The sequence below is a fragment of the Malania oleifera genome, chromosome 12 (assembly GCF_029873635.1).
Source record: "Malania oleifera isolate guangnan ecotype guangnan chromosome 12, ASM2987363v1, whole genome shotgun sequence".
Classification (NCBI taxonomy): Eukaryota; Viridiplantae; Streptophyta; class Magnoliopsida; order Santalales; family Ximeniaceae; genus Malania; species Malania oleifera.
The window spans coordinates 9,996,173-10,018,291 of NC_080428.1; the positions used below are offsets into that span (position 1 = coordinate 9,996,173).

The 22,119-nt window shown below is 37.7% G+C and overlaps 1 protein-coding gene across 4 annotated transcripts in view; it reads left to right on the forward strand.

Moving 5' to 3' along the window:
* The window catches only part of LOC131144585 (ubiquitin carboxyl-terminal hydrolase 25), a 51,487-nt gene extending 31,678 nt beyond the window's left edge, over positions 1–19,809 (forward strand). The window contains exons 8-10 of one of the 4 annotated variants that reach the window (XR_009133849.1): positions 18,939–19,077; positions 19,183–19,286; positions 19,409–19,809. Coding sequence is in view for 2 of the 4 variants with exons in the window: in XM_058093306.1 (XP_057949289.1) it covers positions 18,939–19,065 (127 nt within the window). In the remaining 2 variants the exon portion in view is untranslated. Of the gene's footprint in view, positions 1–18,938; positions 19,078–19,170 lie in introns of all 4 variants that reach the window. The other 3 variants (XR_009133850.1, XM_058093306.1, XM_058093305.1) reach the window with 3 other exon arrangements.
* The last annotated feature ends 2,310 nt before the right edge of the window (positions 19,810–22,119 follow it).

Here is a 22,119-nt window from a genome sequence, read left to right on the forward strand (position 1 = left end):
GAGATAAGATGGGGAACATGAGAATGAAATCCTTTTAGTCCTCACTCATGGCATTGAAGCCTATACTTAGACTTTATAACCTTCTGTCAGTTTGTATTTCACAACTTTCATACACATTCATAGTACATCAAATTACTGTAAAAATTTTGACGTCTTCTCTTAAAATCGAGCATACCATTCATGCACCTATTCAAAGAAAACATTTTTCATCGGCAATCGATACTAGTATGTTCACAACTTTCATGCACAACTTCCATACACAACTTTCATACACATTCATAGTACATCGAATAACTATAAAAATTTCGGCAGTCTCCTTTTAAAATCGAGTATATCCATCCATGCACCTATTCAAAGAAAACATTTTTCATCGGCAATCGATAGCAGTATGTTCACAACTTTCATACACATTCATAGTACATCAAATAACTGTAAAAAATTCGGTTTCCTCTTAAAATTGAGTATATCCATCCATGCACCTGTTCAAAGAAAATTTTCATCGGCAAACGATACTAGTATGTTCACAACTTTCATACACAACTTTCATTCACATATACATATTGGGGAACAACAAATAAACATCCTCAATTATACATAAATAATGCAATGAGACTATACAAATGAAATCAAAAGAATCAGACTATTGTACAACACAAAATAGGGGTCAAGTACATATACAAAAAATGCCTACCCAAGTGCCACATGGAGGTCGTCTCGGGGTGGCTGCTGTCTGCGTCTGCCCTCTCCTTCCTGGTCATCTCCATCCGGTCTCCTGCCCCGTCGTCGTCCTATATGTCTATCATCTCCGCCCAGAGTTATTGCATCATCATCATCCATATGAAGCTGATGGGGAGATGACTCATATAATGATGCTGGACGAGAATGAGGTGGCATGGCTAGTTGTCACGGTCCGACAATTTTCACACCCTTGTGAAGGGCCGTGCGGCTCTAGCTAAAGCACTCTTGTTTTAACTAGCCAGCCTATCATTTACCAACATTCATCCACGACGCACTTTCATTAACATTCATTCAGATAGCAGCGGAAACAGTAATCAATTCATGAAAGCCGTGGTAAGCAAGCAGTAAACATTGAAGCAAACGTAATTCATTAACAAATCCTCCGTTGACATGGTGTGCTTAGCGAGGGAGGCAAGTAGGCTAAGCACGTTGACAATTGCTAGTGAGTTTTACAATGACTGATGAACACTCACCCTCCCCTAAAGAGGTTTTTATGTAATTATCATCCTGGCACTAGGAAACATCAAAGTGACCGAGGAGTCATACTGCCTTATTTGGCTTACAAAGACTCTACTAGCAGAAAATAACCCTACACTAGTATTTACATGATGGAAACCCATTCCAAGCACACGAGATAAGCGGTCACAGGCAAGCATAATGCCCTGAACAAGCTTAGCTCGTGACATTCTCCCCCACTTATGCGGTCGACGTCCTCGTAGACTTTTGGCGGTAGGTACACTTTAAATTTGTCCACGAATGGTTGAATATCTTCCGCAGAAATCCAGCTTATTTCTTTGTCATCAAGGCATTTCCACTTCACTAGGAACTTCTGCCGCTTCTTCCTTGAAGATGTGAACTTTCTATCTGCAAGGATCTCTTCAACGTCATGTTTGTTAGGTTGCACTGTCTTCAACTCTGCTCTATTGGACTAACTTCTGCTCAGGTCATTGGTGTTGGTGTTGAATGGCTTGAGGCAGCTGACATGAAATTGCGGTCTTCTCCCCTTATTTGCCCACTTCTTCATCTGCTCAGAAGCTTTCTCCAGATAGGCTTGGGCATCTGTATTCTGTCTTCCTTCACTGGTGAAGATGTACGCCCTAGGACTCTTTCGTCTGTATGACTCACCCACTGTGTGAGGTAACAACGGTAGCTGGCCTATAACAAGTTCAAAAGGGCTCTTGTTGGTTGTTGAGCGCCTTTGGGCGTTGCCACAGAATGGAGCCAGATCAAGTAGTCGCACGCCATTCTTCTAGTTGTCGTTGACACAATGACACAAGTACTCATCTAGTAGCTCTCTGAATCTCTTCATCTGTCCGTCTGCTTGTTGGTGAGAACTCGAAGAGATGTCAATATGTGACCTGAATATCCTGAAAAATTCTGTCAATAAGTTGTCAATGAAAATTAAGTCTTGGTCACAAATAATAACTTGGGAACACCCCAATGTTTCACAACAGTCACAAGGAACAATTGTGTAGTCTCCTCTGCCAAACAGTACTTTGGTGCGGCCATGAAAGTACCATACTTCTTCCGCTCCTCCTTGTCTTGTTGGCAAATGAGACAAATTTTGGTATAATCAACCACATCATCACGTGTGTGCGGCCAATAATACCCCCCAGTAGTCCTGTCATTGGAGTCATTCTCCGCGAATTCCCCTCAACGAACTTCTTGCAGTATCTAGTAAGGCCAAGAAAGGAATGCAACTCCTTCACTGTCGCGGGGATCTTTCGTTCTTGAATCATCCTTACCTTCTCCATACCCCTCCGGATACGACCTTGTTCAACCACTTGACCAAGAAATTTGTTGCTTCGCCGAGCGAAAGGGAAATTCTCCTTCTTCACATCCAAACTGTTTCCCCTTAGCCTGTCGAACACCTTTCGTAGATGCTCTTCATGTTTCCTCTGAAACAACACCGATGCTCCCAACGGTGTTTTGGAAGGGCGAACACATCCCGTTTCCAATTCATCAAGTTGCTTGCCCAACTCTACTATCTCTCTAGGCGCAATCCGACATGGTCCTTTAGCAGGTGGTTTCACTCCTGATAACAACTCGATCTCATCCTCCACATTCCGTCGTAAAGGCAAATTGTGAGGCAGCTTATTCACCAACACCTCCTTATACTCATCCAACACCGCTTGGATGGTCGTAGGCTCCAGCTCTTGGCCTACTTCTTTGTCTACCACCACCGTGGCTAGACGTGTTTGCTCACCCTGACCCAATCCCTCATTGAGTTGTATGGTTGAAAGGGACTTCCCATCGTCTCCTTTCGTTGCAACGACTTGCACCATGTACGAGTGATCTCCCATCAGACACAGGGAACCAGCCGAAGGCATCAGCACTGCCCTTATTCCCCTTAGGAACTCCATTCCTAGAATGATTGGAAAGTCATCCAATGACACCGCTGTGAAATTCGCATGATCTTCCCACTGTCCAAGCTTTACAGTCACTTGCTTGGCTACTCTCAGAGTAGGCAGGGCTACAGAGTTAACTGCTTTCATGCATCCTGTATCCTTCTCTAAGGATAAGTTGAGTCTCCATGCTTCCAACTGCGAAACAAAATTATGAGTAGCCCCTATATCCACCATAGCGCGAGTACTCTTCCCATTTATCCTCAAGTCCACAAACATTAACCCTTTTGCTCATGTAACTTTTGGTGTTTTTTCTTGCTTTTCCAATGCGCTCACCAGCCGCACTGAACCCACCCTCGGGGCATCATCCTCTTCCTCACTGTCTTCCACTGCCTGCTCTGCGATGGAAGCCTGTAAAGCATTAAGTGATGCTTTGTGAGGGCACTCAAAAACTCTATGAGGCCCACTACACAAGTAGCACGAAATTTTACTCTTCCCCTTTCCATTGGGTGTGTTGAACCCTTGAGAAGACGAAACTTCCTTTGAGGTTGATGATTTAGAGTCGGCTCCCCCACTCTTGGGTTTGCCATTCTTGAAAGACTTTCCACTGTTTCCCTCTCCGCCAAACCGTTTGGACGAAGCGGTATCATCACCAGCATAGTCAGTCAAGCGTTCTGCAGCCGCTTGTGCAGTTGACAAGTCTTGAACCCTTTGCCTATGAAGTTCAGTTCTTGCCCACAATTTCATCCTCTCAAGAAAATAGAACAACTTGTCCTTCTCTGACATATCCCGAATATCCAATATTAAAGTAGAAAATTGTTTCACATATTCGCTGATTGACCCCGTATGCTTGAGATCTCTCAGTTTTCTCCTTGCATTATACTCAACATTCTCAGGAAAGAATTGGGCCTTGAGGTCTCTCTTCAAGTCTGCCCAACTATCAATTACAAAGCTTCCATTTTCAATTTCTTTGTACTTGGTACGTCACCACAGTTTGACATCACCAATCAAGTACATGGTCGTAGTATCCACCTTTGCCTGTTCTGAGGCCATCCTCATAACGCGAAAGTACTGTTCCACATCAAACAAGAAGTTCTCTAACTCCTTGGCATCTGGGGCACGCCCATACGTCCTAGGTTATGGCACCTTGGTCTTGTTAACTCCTGGAGTGTTGGAGTTCCCCATAGCAAGAACCATCACATTCATCTTTGCATCCAGATCTGCCATCTGCGACTGCAAAGTTTCAACTGTGTGGCGAAAGTCCTCTGACAGGTCTTATATCAAACCTGTTTGATGTTTTTGTGATCCCATCACCTCATCAACAAGTTCTCTCATCTGGGCCACCTCCGCGGCCATAGTGTTGGTTGTTGTCTCAACCTGTGCTTCCTACACGCTGATCCTCTCAGCAGTGTTTGGTGCCATGGTCACTTACCAAAGCTTTTCCAAATCCAACAACGAAGGCAATCGAATTCACGTAGCAACTTAACCTTGGGCTCTCACCAAGTGTCACCGACTTGGCTTTGATACCAAGTGTCACGGTCTGACAATTTTCACACCCTTGTGAAGGGCCGTGTGGCGCTAGCTAAAGCACTCTTGTTTTAACTAGCCAGCTTATCGTTTACCAACATTCATCCACGACGCACTTTCATTAACATTCATTTAGATAGCAGCGGAAACAGTAATCAATTCATGAAAACCGTGGTAAGCAAGCAGTAAACATTGACGCAAACGTAATTCATTAACAAATCCTCCGTTAACATGGTGTACTTAGCGAGGGAGGCAAGTAGGCTAAGCACGTTGACAATTGCTAGTGAGTTTTACAATGACTGATGAACACTCACCCTCCCCTAAAGAGGTTTTTATGTAATTATCATCCTGGCACTAGGAAACATCAAAGTGACCGAGGCGTCATACTGCCTTATTTGGCTTACAAAGACTCGACTAGCAGAAAATAACCCTACACTAGTATTTACATGATGGAAACCCATCCCAAGCACACGAGATAAGCGGTCACAGGCAAGCATAATGCCCTGAACAAGCTTAGCTTGTGACACTAGTGCATCCACGTCCTCCACATCTATAGTGTTGTCCAACGGAATGACATGGATGGGGTGGCAACAGAGTCGGACGGGGCACTAAAACCTGAAGGCTTGGAGGATGAAGGAACATCTGTAACGTATGACCTGCTACTGGATGGCCCCGCTATATCAACTCCCGCCGAACATGCATAGGGTGCTAACGAGCCAAACACGTACTCACTCTGTACAATAGGAGGCTCACTAGAGCAGCTTCGTGAACCACTGGATGCACGCGGAGCATGTCCTCGTCGTACTGGAGATCCTTGATCTCCTCGTGCAGGTGGGTCAGGTCGAGGTACATGGGTCTGTCGTTCGTCCTCGTGGACAATCGTCAATCCAGCTCACACCAGTCCCTATATTGTAGGATCTAGAGAGATTAGATCTACCTCATGCAGTATGTCAGTCTGGAGTATAGAACAAAATTTAGTTAGTACATTCACATCATAAAATACATATAACAAAAGTACAAAGTGTGGGTTCATGTCTACTTACGACTCATATATACAACAGCGGTGGACACTTGTCCACGAAGCGTCGTGTGATGGACCTACATCACCTCAAAGTATGGGTCATCCGGACGCAAAGGACTGTCCTCTCGCTCCACTAGGATGATATGCTCTCTCTGGTGCTCCCATGCATCCACATACATCCCGCGGAAAGTTGTACAGTTGGTTAGCCCTTGACCGCGTCCATCTATTGTATGGAGGTCGTGCCTATGTAGATGTACCCTCGATGTCGAGAAGGGGTCGGGAATGCCCTGGCGATAGCCAAATTGCTGCAGAATTCGGTCAGACAAATACCACTCGACAATATGAAAGCATACGAGTGACACTAAAGCTACCCACAAGTCACTCCCGATGTCATAATCGGCGGGTAAGTCGGCTATAACCTCATTGGTGTACTACCTCCATATGAACTGCACCTAAACATAAGTAAAATTTAAGTGGACTGTACATATCTCGTACAAAAAAAATGTGATTTGTTAAAGTTTTATACCTCATACTCCCAGTGCATGTCCAACTCAAATCTGTACCAGGGCTATGTATGTTGCGCAACTGACAGCGCCCTCTTCTCGTCCCCCCGCCTGTACATAATGAAAACGTAAATATTATAATGTAATGAGCAGTAAGTACTACGAAGTAGTATTCGTAGTACTTAGAGTACAACTCCATTGTAACAGATGTTGTTACTAACCAGTATGGCAGTGGGACTGGGTCAACTGGATGATCGTATTCATCCCTCTGAATCTGCAGCACACCGAGGCGCAAAGGAGTTAGGGAGGGGCATCTCTCCTAGGCCTAGATCTGTAGTAATTGTAGGGGACTGTATATCTCTCGTCTGACGGGTGTGTGGCGCGGCACATCTTTCTATACAGTCACACCAAATTCGTAGATCCCTAACTATACGACCGAGTTTGCGTGAGGTACACTAACAAGGGCAGGAACATCATATGGGCGTAATTGCCCGATAGATTCCAAAATAGCATTCCACATATCAATTACAGAATGTGGGCTTGTGCGTAGAATGCTACAGTCTCGGCATTTGCATCTACCGGTAAAAGACTAAATTGCTGCTGTAGATATCGCATGCAGATGCGGGCATTGTGCATTTCGGTGTCAGGTGGCACAACCCCTAACAATCGGTGGCACATACGGCGCAGTGCCACTCGTCCCTGCTAGTTTGCATCATCATCTACTGGTTTGGTGGTATGACTTGTGACGGGCTTTCCGTCAATGGGCAGGCCGAATAATATCGCTACGTCTTGTAGCGTGATTGTTGCCTCATCACGTGGTAGGTGGAACATATGCATCTTTGGCCTACATCGCTCCACGAAGGTTGTAACTAAATGCCAATCCAACTAGATATGACCAATACTGTAAATATCGTAAAATCCTGCCTCATGGATCCATGCGATGATGCAGTCATCCGCATCAAATAAGTGCTCCAGGAATTGCATGCCCCCTCGGCAGTACAAAGACTCTGTGTGACCCTCTGCCCATGCTCGACTGGATCGGTGCTGCTCGCCTAGCATCAACACGGAACGATTGTTCGACCCTGGATCGATGCTGCAATATGGGAAAGTTGAATAGAGTCACTATATAAAAAAAAAAAAAAAAATATAGTAACATAGTCTATAAAACGAGGCATTCATAGACATTACCAGTCAATGCGATTGGCTAGCTCCATCCCCAAGTTGGGTCATTCTCGGACACGTTGTGCAGTTATATCCTTCTTCATGACATATGCGACACATCCTCTTCTTCCTACCTTCCCTTGCGTCCATCTCATTACGTAGACGTGAGCTCTTAGGCCGACCTTTATGTCGAGCAAACGCAAGATTTGCTTGCAATGTCGGCAACGAGGATGTTGGCCAGTACGTCTCGTGCCTAATTGGGTTAAAATCTTTTGCATATGTCGCATAGTGTTCATCTATGTTGTAGTAAGGGTCAACAAACTTGACAGCGTTCTGCCTTGTCTCAACACATGCGGCTAATAGGTGGGATCAGGAAAAATGTAAATCTTGCCACTTCCCACATGAGCATTTGCGTTCATTGATACTCAAAGTTTGAATATTGTTTCCTTTATATGGCCTTTGTTGTGCGGTTGTGATGCTAAAGGTACTAGGGGACCTGTTGAACGTTGTGACTCGATGTCCAGTCACCTTAAGCTTCTCTCTTTCCGTGTCTAGCAGTATATGTGGAGTAAATGCATTTCCTCCAGCAATTGCCTTATGAGCAGCCTCCTATCGACTATTGAAATAATGTGCAATGCGATAAAATGTTAGTTGCACAAGGGCCGAAGTGGGAGGCTACAAGCTCTTTTCAGGACGGCGTTGAAACACTCCACAAGGTTAGTGATCATGTTTCTATATCTTCGTCCACCATCGTGGCACTAAGTCCACATATAAGGAGGGATCTGGTCAAAAAATGACTTTGCTGGTTCTCCACCTTCACCAATTATCCTCTTCATCCACTTGTCAAATTTTCTTATCTGATGCTCCCTTACCGCTTACTTTGCCATACACTTTTGATTGACACTTGCTACTTTAGTATTGAAGTTGCTGATCATGTGTTGAAGGCAGAATCGGTAGTGAGCATGTGGTGGTTGCCAATCAGGATTTCGTTGCACCTCGGCCAGAATGCTTGGATGCCTATCTGATATTTGAAAAATGTTGTCCTTATCGGTAACGGAACGAAGACAACATAGAAACCAATTCCATGTGTCGAGACTTTCTTCTTGGACAATAGCAAATGCAAGGGAAAAAATTTTCCTATTTGCATCCGAAGACATAGTAATTAGGAGTTTACCTTTGTATTTACTGTAGAAGTGTGTCCCGTTTACACATATAATGGGAAGGCAATGACAAAAACCCTCAATGGATGCTGCAAACGACCAAAATGCAGATACCAACGTTGTAGTGTTTTCGAATCCTGGAACAGGAGTCTACCTCCACTTGACTACAGTATCAGGATTGTACGTGCATATCGTTTCCATCCACTTCAGAAACGTTTGATATGACATCTCCTAATCGCCGAAGACTTGGGCAATTGTCTTCTGTTTGCCTAACCATATCTTCTTATACGAAATCGAATAGTCAAAGCGACGATCTATGAATTCTTTTAATGTGGCTATTGATATAGACGCATCTTCCCTAATCATATTCACTATCTCCTTAGCAATTAGGGACGATGTGATTTGTTATGATCCTACGATAGTAGTTCATTCAAACACGTATGTGGACCACCATATTGAGTGATTTCGAATAAATTATGTTTCTTGCGGAACATTGCACGCAATCTCTATCTGCAATCAAACTCCTTGCACTTAGCAACCCATAACATTGGGTTAGATTGCACAACGTAGAAGTCATGGTGGGTTCGAGTGTGATAAATCCGCACTGCAACTATTAACTGATCCTTCGACCGGAAGAACATCCCCTTACCAAGCTCGGACGACTTATCCCAACCGAGTCACTTGTATAGGAAGCTTCTCTTCGCGTGACAAATCTGTAGTATCTACATCAATTTGAGCATACATTGGAGGTTCATCCATAAACTGAGTGTTGTAGATGACATCATTTGTTTCACGAGGGGGTGGGTTCATTGGTGAACTCATTTAACCCTTCAGCGGTTTTCGGCTCGTACGTTTCTTCATCTTCTAAATTAACATCGTTCGTAATATTCATCCCCTTGTCTAACGCAACGTTTGCACTGGCGAATAACAATCCCAGACCTTTAGTGGGAAATTCAGCGTGCCCTTCCTGTTTATCCATGTGATAAACATGGATTTCATATGTCGGCGGCTCGAACGACGATGGTCCAACGAGTTCCCATTGAACCGTTATTTAATATTTTATTATAAAAAAAATCAAAAAAGGAAAAAACTCCTGTGTCATGGACATTGATTCTTAAGTTTATCTCTTTGCATTTTTAGTAAATTTAGTATTTTTTTTTTTCATATATTAGGTTTATTTAGTTTGACAGTCAATCTATAGTTCTTTAATAACTAGCATTGAAATAAAACCTTCCCTAATTAAAATATGCACTCAACACACATTTGCATGTTGTAAAATCCTTTTCAATTTAATTTTTATATTTTCTTACACCTAATTTGGAGACAACTCCTATTCCTTTGCATTTATATTCTTGTTTGAAATATGCATATTCTATATTTTTATATTTCATATTACTCATGATTTCTTAGTTTAAATTTTATTTTTCGTCAAGAAAGTAGGGTAAGTAGCAAATGCATGCTTTTGCTTGGCAATAGCACCTAAAAACCAAGATAACATCTAATACTTGTAGTATATACTATGTTTAGATTGATTCAAATTTACTAAAAATTATTTAAGTTATTAGTACATGGGATTCTGAGCTCAAAACACATCAATCTAAATGTTTTTAACGAGCATGATAATGCAAAATTAGATTTGTGGACTTGGTATCCGTTACATGGAAATATTTTCTTTAATGCATGGTTTTAAATGGCCGTGTAACCATTATGTAATGTCATCACATAATGGATTTTTGGGTTCCTGTTACTGTTACACGCTGCTATATCGTTGGGAAGAAAAATCACAGCTACCTTTTACAGACTGCTACCATGACATAATGGCTTCTATGGCGTTACATAACACTAGAAGACTGTTACAGCAAATATATATATTCTCACTTTTTTCTTTTTTTCGCCCTTTCATAAAGCATTCTCAATAGATTATGCGAAGAAAGGGGGGATAAAATTATAGTGAGGATTATACTAATATTTGTTTTCTTGAATGCACATAAGAGGTGCATTAAATAACAATTTGTTTTGAACACTTCATTAAAAGAATTTATATTTTGATAATATTAGTAATTTGGTACACCGCATATGCGGGAGCTTTGTGCACAGTGCTGCCCCTTTAGGTATTTCTTTCTATATTTTTCAGCTTCAACCGTCTTTTTTTCTTTTCTAATTTTTTTGCTGTGTTCAATTTGTTACTCTATTTATTTTGTGGTAAATTTTATGACTATATATCATACTTTTAATGTGCTTAGGTTATAGTTATAAAATATAACTTCTTGGTCTAATTTATTGGATTTTTATTATTTTAAAAAATAAAATAATAATTAAAGTATTATATGTATGTCTTATGTCCCTAATAGGTTAATGGAGTGCATGATTTACTTCGTCTTATTTAATTTATCATGCATGATTAAATTGAAAAGTGGACACACAGAAGACACAATATTTTAGTCAATAAAGGTTCAAAACAAATAATATTTGTTGCCCTTGCTCAATAGCATTAGTAAGTGTATCGTGAATCAGGAATCAAATTGAATCATAAGATTTTGTACAAATTTTGAAAAATTGATTACAAATGACCTGCACACATGTATAACGAAATAAAATAGCAAAACACATTGAAATTTCAACAAATATGGATCAATCATGTTGCTAATTGGAATAGAACTTGCCTTTGAAGCAAGTTTTGTAGGTCGGAATCCTACCATGATCAGTTTAACTCAAACATACTTTCATATGAAGGAAAAACTAGACGTACAAAAGGATATACAATGATCTCTTCTTTCCACCTCTATCAAGTATCAAGTACAATAGTTTTCCATGAACCTATATATATATATATGTATGTATGTATATTCTTTTAATAATAAAAGAAAGTATATTAGATTGAGAAAGAGAAGTTACAATGTAAGGGGACAAGAAATCCACCCAAAAAAAAATGAAAACAATGAAAAAAAATAAAATAAAAAAACCAATAAAAATAATAGTAAGACAATAAACAAAAAGAGCAATTGACCAAGAAAACCCTTTTCCAATGTCTTTCCATCGTAATTCATCGAGCACTTAAGATTTACTAGCTCCTTTTGACCCGTCTTCACTTTGCACTCTCCCTAACAAATTGCACTATTGTTCCTCCAGCATCACACATTTTTAAATCCAATTTATCCAAAATCTATTGGGCTTAAATCCTTCCTAGGAATCGCCTCCATTGGTGTTAGTAAAATTCCATCATTGCACTGCATTTTGTTATCCAATCCATTGTTTTCAAAATTAGAAACCCCTTCAAATCCTTCCAGAAGGGGTGGATGAACATATAATAGGTCTCCGAGATCATTGCAGGAATTAGAAACATAACATTATTGTTCTCGAATCTCATCCAATAGCAAACCCTATCAAGCTCAAACTTACTTATGTCACCACTATCATTATCTGAGAAATATCCCCTTTTCTTAATCTCCTTTCCTTTGTTGGCTCCTTTACTTCCTATGTCCTTTCTCTTATCAAGTGCATCTTCCTTGGCTTTATCTGACCGGATTGCTCTCTCTTCTCTTCATATAATTTCTTCATTTATGCACCCATTAGAGCAGCCTTTCGATGAGCATAAACCTTAGGGCCTATAGATTTTTCTGAATTAAAACCTGAAACATCAGATTTTGTACCCAATCCATCTTTTCTTTTTTTCTTTTTAGTTTATTTTTTAGTTTATTATTATTATTATTTTTAATTTCTCCAAACTCAGGGCTTCTACAACCTGATCCTTCTGTCCTACCTTGTGCTCAAAATGGAAATCAAATTTTTCGTGTAAATTTTGCTAATGAGATAACTTGGGTTTTGTAAAAAATTGGCTAATAATCGACTTATCCATATTCATAACAAAATATGATCCATGTAGGTAGTGTTAGGCAATGGATAAATTCTAACAAAACTTTCTCTTGAGCATGTAGTTTAGCTTCACCTAGCTTCTATATCTTGTAACCTCCTATAGAAAGGCACTGCCAAGAGTAAAGTTGCAAGGAACAAACTGTAGCTCAAAGGGCTTTATGATGTCTAAAAGTGATCATTGTAGTTCCCTTCAAGTTGTCAAAGGCTTTTTGGCACTCTTTGCTCAATTTCACTCATGACCCTTTATCAACTTTGTGAATGGGGTTTCCGTTCTTGACTGCTGCTTAACAAATTTATGGTAGAGATAGATTGCCCAAGCGTATTGAGAGGGAAGAAATGGGTAGAGAAGGGGCGGGTGAGTGTTCAGCAATCTTGTATAACTCATTAACAACAACTGTGTTTAGCCTACTTGCTTCCTTTGCTAAATACATCTTGCAAATGTATAACAAAACAAACTACATTGCTTTGCTCTCGACCACGTGATTCACTTTTCCTTTTCATGCTTGCATACTTGTTGCTTCTTACTTTGTCCTAAATGAAATAGCGTTTATCTTTTGAGTAAAGCTGAGGACCGCTAATTTTATCTAAGCTGCACGCCTAAGTGAAAATAAAATTAATTCTAAATAAACTATTATCACATTTCTAATATTCAGATAATCTGATTTTTGTTGGTCTAGTTTTCTTCTGTTGTTCCAAATTTTTTTGGGAGATGTCTTGTTGTTCCTCCTTGTAAATTCTTTCTGTATTAATGAAATTTCTATTGCTATTAAAAAAAGAAACACATGCAATAGATTTCTTACACATTATTTTATTTTATTTTTATAAATAAACTTACGACATTCCTAATGCTTAGTTATTTCATTCACCAGGCTAAAAATATTTACATGCAACTTATTCACTTCCAATTTATAATATAATAAAGATAGTTGAATGCTAAATAAGTTCTTATAATTATATACATAATCCTTTATGAATTTAATTTTTCTCTCAACTCACATTTAGATAGCTATTTTCTTTCTAATTTGTCAATTTGCTTGCGATAAAATGGTTTTACATAATACATACAAATATCTTTTATTTTTATTTTTATTTTATTTTATTTTATATATTTGGCTGCACATGATCCTCCCAACAAAAGTCCTCAAATCCTTCCCAAGCATCATTTGCTCACAGAGATCAATCTCTCATGTCATATGATGCGAGGATGTATATGATGAAACAGGTTAAAGGAATGATGAATTTTTGTTTAATCATTTTGTTCATATTTTTAGTATCTAAAATGATTGGATTATTACTTAATTTTTTCCCACATCAAACTTTTATGTGCATGCATGTGCTTTTGTGGGTAGTAAAAAGAAAAAAGTGTGAGAACAATGATGACTGATGGATTAATTAGATCTTGAACAAGAGGGCAAATAAGATGATTTATGCAGCATCAAGCTGAGAGTAAAATTGCATGTGTTCAAGATGGTAGAATCACAAGGACTGGGTATTAAATTGGTGCTTGGCTGGGCATGGACTAGGGATTAAAAATGCAAGATTTGGAGGAAGATAATATACGAATAAAAAAAAAAAGGCTCAGCATCAGAAATTATGTGTTTATTTTTTATTTTTTTTTAAAAAACTACTTTATCCTTGCCACTTTTTTTTTGGTTGGACTGTTGTAAAATTAGAGGGGAATCTTCTGATATTTTTAATAGAGGCTATGGAGGAGGGAATCTTTTTCATGGTTGTAGAGACATGCTTTTGTTTTTGAGAATAGTACTGTGGCATGATATACTTTTATTTCTGAATGTAATGCCCAGAGCTGTGTTGATATTGTCTGCTTTGGGGCATACATCTCACAATTTTAAAATGCGTTTACTCAAGTGAGTTTCCAAACCCACATATATAACCGAGGCCTTTCTCCTTCTTGAGCAATGTGGATGCCTTCACACCCTAGCTCACCCCATCGAAGAGGTTTGTGTATTGTCTTGTCTATCTCATGCTATTGGATGTTGTTTGCTGAGTTAGTGTATACCACCCACCTATGGGGTCTTTCTGGCCTCAGGAAATGTCATCATCACACTTTTGATTGGGTTCCAATTCTGATGCTATAATGTAACACCCAGACCCACTTTGTAGACAAATGTTTGAAAAGGCAAAGGCATAAGGCGAGGCGTTTTACCCTCTGCGAGGCAAGGTGTGAGCCTCAAGGAATTGAGGTGCAACCCTTTTGGGACTATATTTTTTAAATTATTAATGAATAAAATAAATTTACATATACTAAAAAAGCCAGAAAAAATTTAGAATAATAGTGAAAAACAGTAAAAAACATAATTCTTAAGTATTATGTAGGCCAATTTTAGCTCATAAGCTCAAATAATGCATGTCAAAAGATTAGCATGAGCCATAACATCACAAAATGGACACTCTTTTTGTGCATTAAATTTTAAACTCTTAAATAAACATAACAAAAAAAGAAGAGAAAAAGCCAAGTCAAAGCATCACAATGTCTCATCAACCAAGAATCTAAGAATCTAAATCGAAATTAACAAAGTTCAAGCGGAACTATCAAGGTCTTCATCAAAGTCCTCGCCTTCATCAAACTCATCTATAGTAGGAGTTCTTCCATTTTTAAACTTCCCCTCTCCCACTTCAACATCATCTTATTCCTTAGTTGTGACCGTCTTGAGTGCCTATATATTCAATGAAGCTGTAGGTTAGGACTTAAGAGAAATGGAGAATTATGATAATTTAGTAGAATAAAAAATGTCGATTGATATGTACGTACTCAAGTTCTCACAATAATCATTAGTCTTCCTTTTGCTCCGAATTAAGGAATTTGAGCTACCACAAGCGTGTGTTGCTTGAGCATTATCTCCTTCAAAAGCTACCACCAGCAAAACTCTAATAGCGTCAACTTTGAAGAGATTTTCATCATCAAACCAAGAAGTATCTTTTGGGAGGACGGGTTCTTCCTTCTCGGTGATCCACTCATCATCTAAATCTACTTCCTGCACCAATATTGAATCATAATTTTGTCTTCTTCTTATAGCTCTCTCCCTCAGTTCGTTGTTGTACTTCACATAATCTTAGAGCTTTAAGTCTCTTGTGTTCTAATCTATTCTATTTTTTTCGTATGAATCTGCAGTTAAGTTCAAGCCATTTAAATTTTTAGATGTTAGAAGATAATTGCAAATTTGAGTGAAATGAGTGGTATTTGTAAGAACTAAGAACCTGCTCAAATGTGCTCCAATTCCTCTCACATCTACTAGCACTGCAAGTTAGGCTAAGAATACTAATAGCAAACTTTGTCAACTCTGGGGTTTTTGTCCCAAAATGCTTCCACCTATAAGCTACAAAAGAAGAAACACATACTTCTAAGTTATAAGAAGAAACAAGGATAGAATACTATCACTAATTAACTAATTGTTATTGAAGTATTATTTTTACCTGGGCTTCTTACCATTCTAGAGTCAATAGCCGCTTGAGTCCCAAAATCCCTGTGCATTATCAAACAAATCCAATTGAATGCCTGCAGCTAGCCTTTCCTCATCTCCCAACATCCTATCTATGCATTCAAATAATCCTTTCTTCACTTCACATCTGAGAAGTTTTCCTTATTACACAATTGGGAATTTAAATAATATCTTGCAGCATGTAAAGGGTGATGAAGTTGTGAAGTCTATCATCTATTTTCCTCCAAATGGGTCCATACTTCTTGGCATTTCTAAAAAAAAATTCACAACAATTTTTTCCCCCACCAAATCCACCAACTCATAGATAAACCCCATGGCTGGTATTTCCTTAGAATCCACTTCCCTAGGACACACACAAGAGGGACAACACTATTGATAACATAAGCTATGTGAGGCCAAAAATGTTGGTCAAATAAAACCATTGAGTGAGTCCTTACACCTTCATGCATTTTTGCATATGTAGAAATGCACCACTCCTCCAAAGAGAACATAGATTGAAGGCCTTGATTTTGTTTGCAAAGGCTTTGGAGTGTCATAAATGCAGTAACAAAGCGTCACTGTGGGGCGGATGAGGTCTTTGTTGTTGTTGAAATGCATCCTCATCATTTCAAGTACATAGGCATGACTATAAATAAATTTCAGAACTTGCTTGGCCTTTAGGATTGTGGTTGCATGGATCTTCAATTTTGCAATATCCTCTAACATGAGATCCAGACAATGTGCAGTACATGGAGTCCAATACAACTTCTCCCTCTTTTTCATAAGCTTCTATCCACTACTCATGTTCTTTGCATTATCAGTTATCACCTGTACAACATTCTCCTCCCGAACTTCCTCAACCACCTCATTCAATTAAAACATCAAATCGCCATTTTTTATAGAATCAGAACCATCAATGGATTTTTAAAACCTTGTACCACCAGCAGGACCTATTCACAAGGAAATTAATTAGGACTCTTGAACACCCATCAGTCCATCCATCAGCCATGATAGAACATCCAAATTCCTTTTACGCTTTTTTGTGTTCTTTCAATATGCCATCTACGTCTTTCACTTCATCTTTAAGGATCCATGCCCTCATCTGTTGCATAGATGGAGGCTTGAAACATGGCCCATAATTAGCAATACCATCCACCATAACACGCCAATATACACCATCCATCAAACTAAATGGAAGAGCATTGCACACAACGTCCAACTTTCTTACGCACCTCATTTCTCTTTCTTCCATTTTGAGTTTTGAGTGACTTGTTTGGTCAGCGAAGAAAGCGAATGATATCTAGACAGTGGGTGTGGGTGTTACACCAAATTTTAGTACTTTCTTTAAATATATTATATAGATAAGTAGGAATAGTGTAAATCATTTGTGGAAAAAATATTTTAATATTTCAAAAATAATACAAAATACTCTAAAAGATGGAAAATTCAACCAAAGTTTGATAAATTACTGTTGGAAAGTCTGTAAGATAAGTTAGTATACCAACCTAAAGGAAGAAGCTCAATTTGGTTATAAAAAAAAAGACCTGCAATATGTACACAGACACACACACATCATATATAAAATTGTGAATGGTGTGAATCATTTTGTAGACAAAAATATTGTTATCTTTTAAAAAGTCAGACAAAATTTCTCAAAGAAATTAAATTCAATAAAAATTATATAAAGTTGCATTTAGAAAGTTTATTGTAAATAGGTTAAGGTTTTTACCTAGAAAATTATATAAATGATAAATAAAGCTTATATCCCAAAATAATATCGGTATATTCATCGTAGATTTTTAGGACTTGTCGTGTCCTCGTATTTGCTTGGTGTCATCTAGTATTTAATGTCTATGTTTGTTTTTTATGATTTTAAGCAATATATAAACTTTTCTATGTTGGAATATTCATACTCTAATATTTAGACTTAATTATGAAAACATGTTATTAATTTAAAAAAAAAAATATCTGAATTTTTTGAAGAATTATTAAAATGTTTCACAAAATATTATTCACATGCAATCAAGTGGAGCATATGTGAGATATGTACTAGTTAGAAGTATAAAAAATTTGATGTCCTGAAAATTTAGTTGGACACCATTATGTTTTAGGACCAAGCTCTCTTTTAACTTTTCTTCAAGATGCTTTGTTGCTGTTACAAAATCTAAACCAAAAGCCTTGATGGTGGGACATATTGCTTCATGGAACTAATGAACATATCGAATAAAAAGTAAAAAACACAGAAAAATTACCATTATTCTATAATTAAGTTATGATTATTCTGAATTCATTATCTGCACCTGCTCAAAATCCCTCAGTTATACCTGGTTTAAAGTTTTAAGCATATTAGAGAACAGGAGAGGGTTTCATAAGAGTGCAAATTTTATGATATATATGCACTCGGATGTATGCTGCAGCTTTCGGTATTTTTTAGATATTAGATATGTCAAACTCTGGGTCTGATCTTTCTTCTTCTGTTACTAGTCAAATGAACTGTAGATATAACATTGCATATCCTACATGCTTACATAACTTATTTCAGATATTTTCTTGCTCAGCATGTCTAGAAAAGAAGATAAATGTCTTCTAATTAACTAGGAAATCAATTTCTCTATTGTTATACTTGATTACTGTCTCTCTCCATCTATGGCATCGGTAATAAACACATTCAAATTTTTATGTGAAAGCTCACATTAAAGAAATAATTAATTGAACACTACATGGACTATTATTTAAGCAGTTTCTTTACTTTTCAACTGCTGTAGATGTGAATACACCTAATATTCCTGGGAAGTTACTGGGCCAAATCATGTGGAAACTGAAACTGTTCACTATTTGCATTTGCATCAGAGTGGGCAAATTGTGGTAGTTGTTGGCTAAACAATTCATACTTTGAATTTAGCTAGAATGCTATATGAAGGGGACGTCAGCTTTCAGATTGTACTGGTCTTATGCATTGAAGAGGAGAACCCAATTCATACTATCATTATTGTTGTTGTTACCAAATTTCACATCTTTCCCTTTGTGCACTTGTGGGCGCACTGTTTCTAATTGATTCTCTTGCTTCATCAGTTTATCCATCATTTTCTCACTACAAGAATTTCAATTTAGTTTTGAATTTGTTTGCAACAAATTAATTCCTAATCATTTCTAAATTTTCTGTCACGCAGGAAATTGTTGATTGCTGATGCAAAAGCAAGTTTTCTCTCCCAAATTCCAGAATCACTGAAAGAGAGCCTTATTGAGCGGCTCAGATCATTTAGCAAAGAAAAACAGCAGCAATCTTCGGGTCCTTGATTCCTGAACATGGTATGTTGGAAGCAACATTTTATTTTTATTTTTAATTTTTCAAAAATCGGACAAAATCAGAATCTGGTTGGTTATTATTATTATTATTATAAGTTATTATTGCAGTCTCCAGACATTTGTTGCTGGCGGGCCTTGGTGTATAATCTGTATTACTTACTGGTTGATGTTTTAGCGATGGTGGTATCTTCAATGAGAGACAAATACCGTAGGTATGAGCTGCATCTTTTAAGTAAATGTTGGCAATGACACAACATTTTTATCTAGTAATTTAAGCTTTTGTGTACGGTCAATATTGCTCTACTTAATCACTGGTCAAACTTGATGTGGACAGGCTGAGTTAATAATCTTTTCACGAAAAACTCTCCTTTGAGCCGGTGTGCAGAAAACACAGAAGAAATATCGGGAGTTCAATTAATTTTGTACTATATCCTTTTTGGCAGAATTTTCATCGTTCAATCCTCATTTTATGGATTCGTTACAATTTTACCGTGAAAAAATGTGACCGGAAGAGTATCCCATGGTAGAGTGTCTATTACCATCAACTATGACATGGTTGCTTTTCATTGCTTAAACAAAACTCTCCCTCTCTCATTTGTAGGAATGTACATATTGAGATGAATGTGGAATATGTAATTTTTTAAAATAGTTATTTTAGTTTTATTTTTGTGTTGACCTGCTTGTTAGTTGGGATGACCCAATGAATTTAAGGAATTGAGTAATTTTTGGAGGGTACGGTTTCTCTCTCTCTCTCTCTCTCTCTCTCTCTCCCAAATTGAAAGTATTTAATCCGTTTATAATTTATAGAATGCCCTTTCTTTTGCTCCCTTACTATTATTGACCCCACCACCGCAACAGCAGCAGCAACTAATCATATTAAGCTCCCAAGGGTACAATCTTTTGACAAATGAAAGTGTTTAATTCTTATCTGAAATATTTTTTTTAGCATGAAGTTGAGACAATCCGTGTTGACCAATGTTGTTGGAATTGAGCTTGTGTCAACTTAACCCACTTTTGTTGGAAATTTCAATTGCAAGAGCTGCGGAGGATGTTAGATTTAAAAAGTTAGATGGATCTAAAAGTAAATAAATTAAGCTTTTGGGTCGAGTTAGTGCTCACAACGTGTGTACCTCAAATTTGTTGAACATATTTTTGTTAGGCGAATAAAGTGCAGGATATGTGGCTTTTATACATGAAACAGTTTTAGTTTTTGGGTCAAGTTCGTATTCAAGACATCAGGTCAGGTGCAGTAGTTTCGAGACAGATGAAGTTTCCACTAAGGAAGAGCTCGAATGACTCATAAGTGAGTTTCTTGAAAATTTTACCATTTCGTTTCACATTAAAAAATTGAAGAATGAGCGGTTAAATACATAGATGGGTCAAATAATAGATTAAACTTTTGAATCAAGTTCTTGATAACCTATGTACATCAAGTCAATGCCAACAAGTTGTATTAGAGCCAATGTTTCGTAAATTTAAATTGTAAATCAATGTGTAAAGAGTAAAATTCTCTTTTAACATGTCAATTTAAGGCCCATGAAGTACAATGGTAAGGCTTACTTGGGTAGCTATTGCCGAGTTAAATTGGTTCTCAAAGATAGATGGTTCCTACTCGAAGGAGAGCTATATATACAAGTGAGGGAGAGTTGTTGGAAATCTCAATTATGAGCATGATTTTAAATCTCAATATTAACGGCTGTGGGATGCGAGAGATGTCGGTCTTAAGTAACAGAAAGTAGGCATAATGACCGTAATTTTTTTACACCCATGCACAACCATGCCTAAATTGAGGACTCTAACATGAAACTTTTAGTACATGATTTTAATAAATTTTGGCCGCTTTAATTCAATCTACAAATACTTTTTACAAGGCAATATGAATTTTATATTAATTTTTGCACTGTTTATGAAAGTCATATATATAATATAATTTGCACTACTTTAATTGGTAAAAAATGTAGAAATGTAAATGAAATGGAAAACCAATTAATTAGAGATATAAAATGACTAATGAGTCAATATATATATACTTCAATTTGGAAAAGTATCAATAATTTAATAGTCAATATATGAATACAATATTACAATTTACAACACAATCATATTTTGCCACCAAAAATAAAAAAAGATGATGTCGAGGCTCTTCATAATCTCCATCTCTATTTTGAGATTGAGATTGGGAAATATGTAGCTAAACAAACCAATGTTCATGTCATTTCATTGTTGCTCCTGAAAGGCTATTGGTGTGAAAATTTGATAGATATAGGAGGTGCATAATCTTCTTCTTGATCATATCCTAAATGATATCCATAACTTGGGGTTAGGGGTAATTATTGGTAATGAGTGGAAGAAGACTCATTAGACCCTAACCCACTAGGATAAGAATGATATGCATGATATGGATCATAGTGTTGAGGTGATGAATATATTGGATAATGATTGCTATCATGAGATTCATATGACTATGATGAAGAATCATCTAAACCTCAATCGGCAAAATTACGAACCATATCATATAAATTTTCAACAGAGTCTTGATCTTGATGTCGGTGACTTCTTCTAGTCCATGCTCCATGACTCCAATTATGGCCATCATTCGTAGTACTCCTCCTAGGTTGTGAAAATTGGTAGTCATGAGGAATACCCAAATCATAATTTTTAAGTATATCATGTAATTCACAATAACTAGGAGGATATGTGACCCCTACAAATAATGTCCGTGTATCATACCCATAATCATATTCTGCATCACCACCACCACCACCACCAACCCCAGCCTTAACACCACTACCAACATCATCATCACTTGGTGGGCTCAAACCAAGGTTATCATCACGTGTACGTTTAGGACTTGAATTCAAATCATGCACATTTAATGGTGGTTGATCACCTTCTTCTTCAACACTACCAACTTCTTCATCTAACCAATTTGAATTATCCTAACCATCAAGTAATGGTGTCTCCCTCTCCTCTTGTTAGGGATTTGTACTGAAAGACATGCTTTATGTAATCAGTTTTAGTATTTATGAATTACTTTAGTTATTC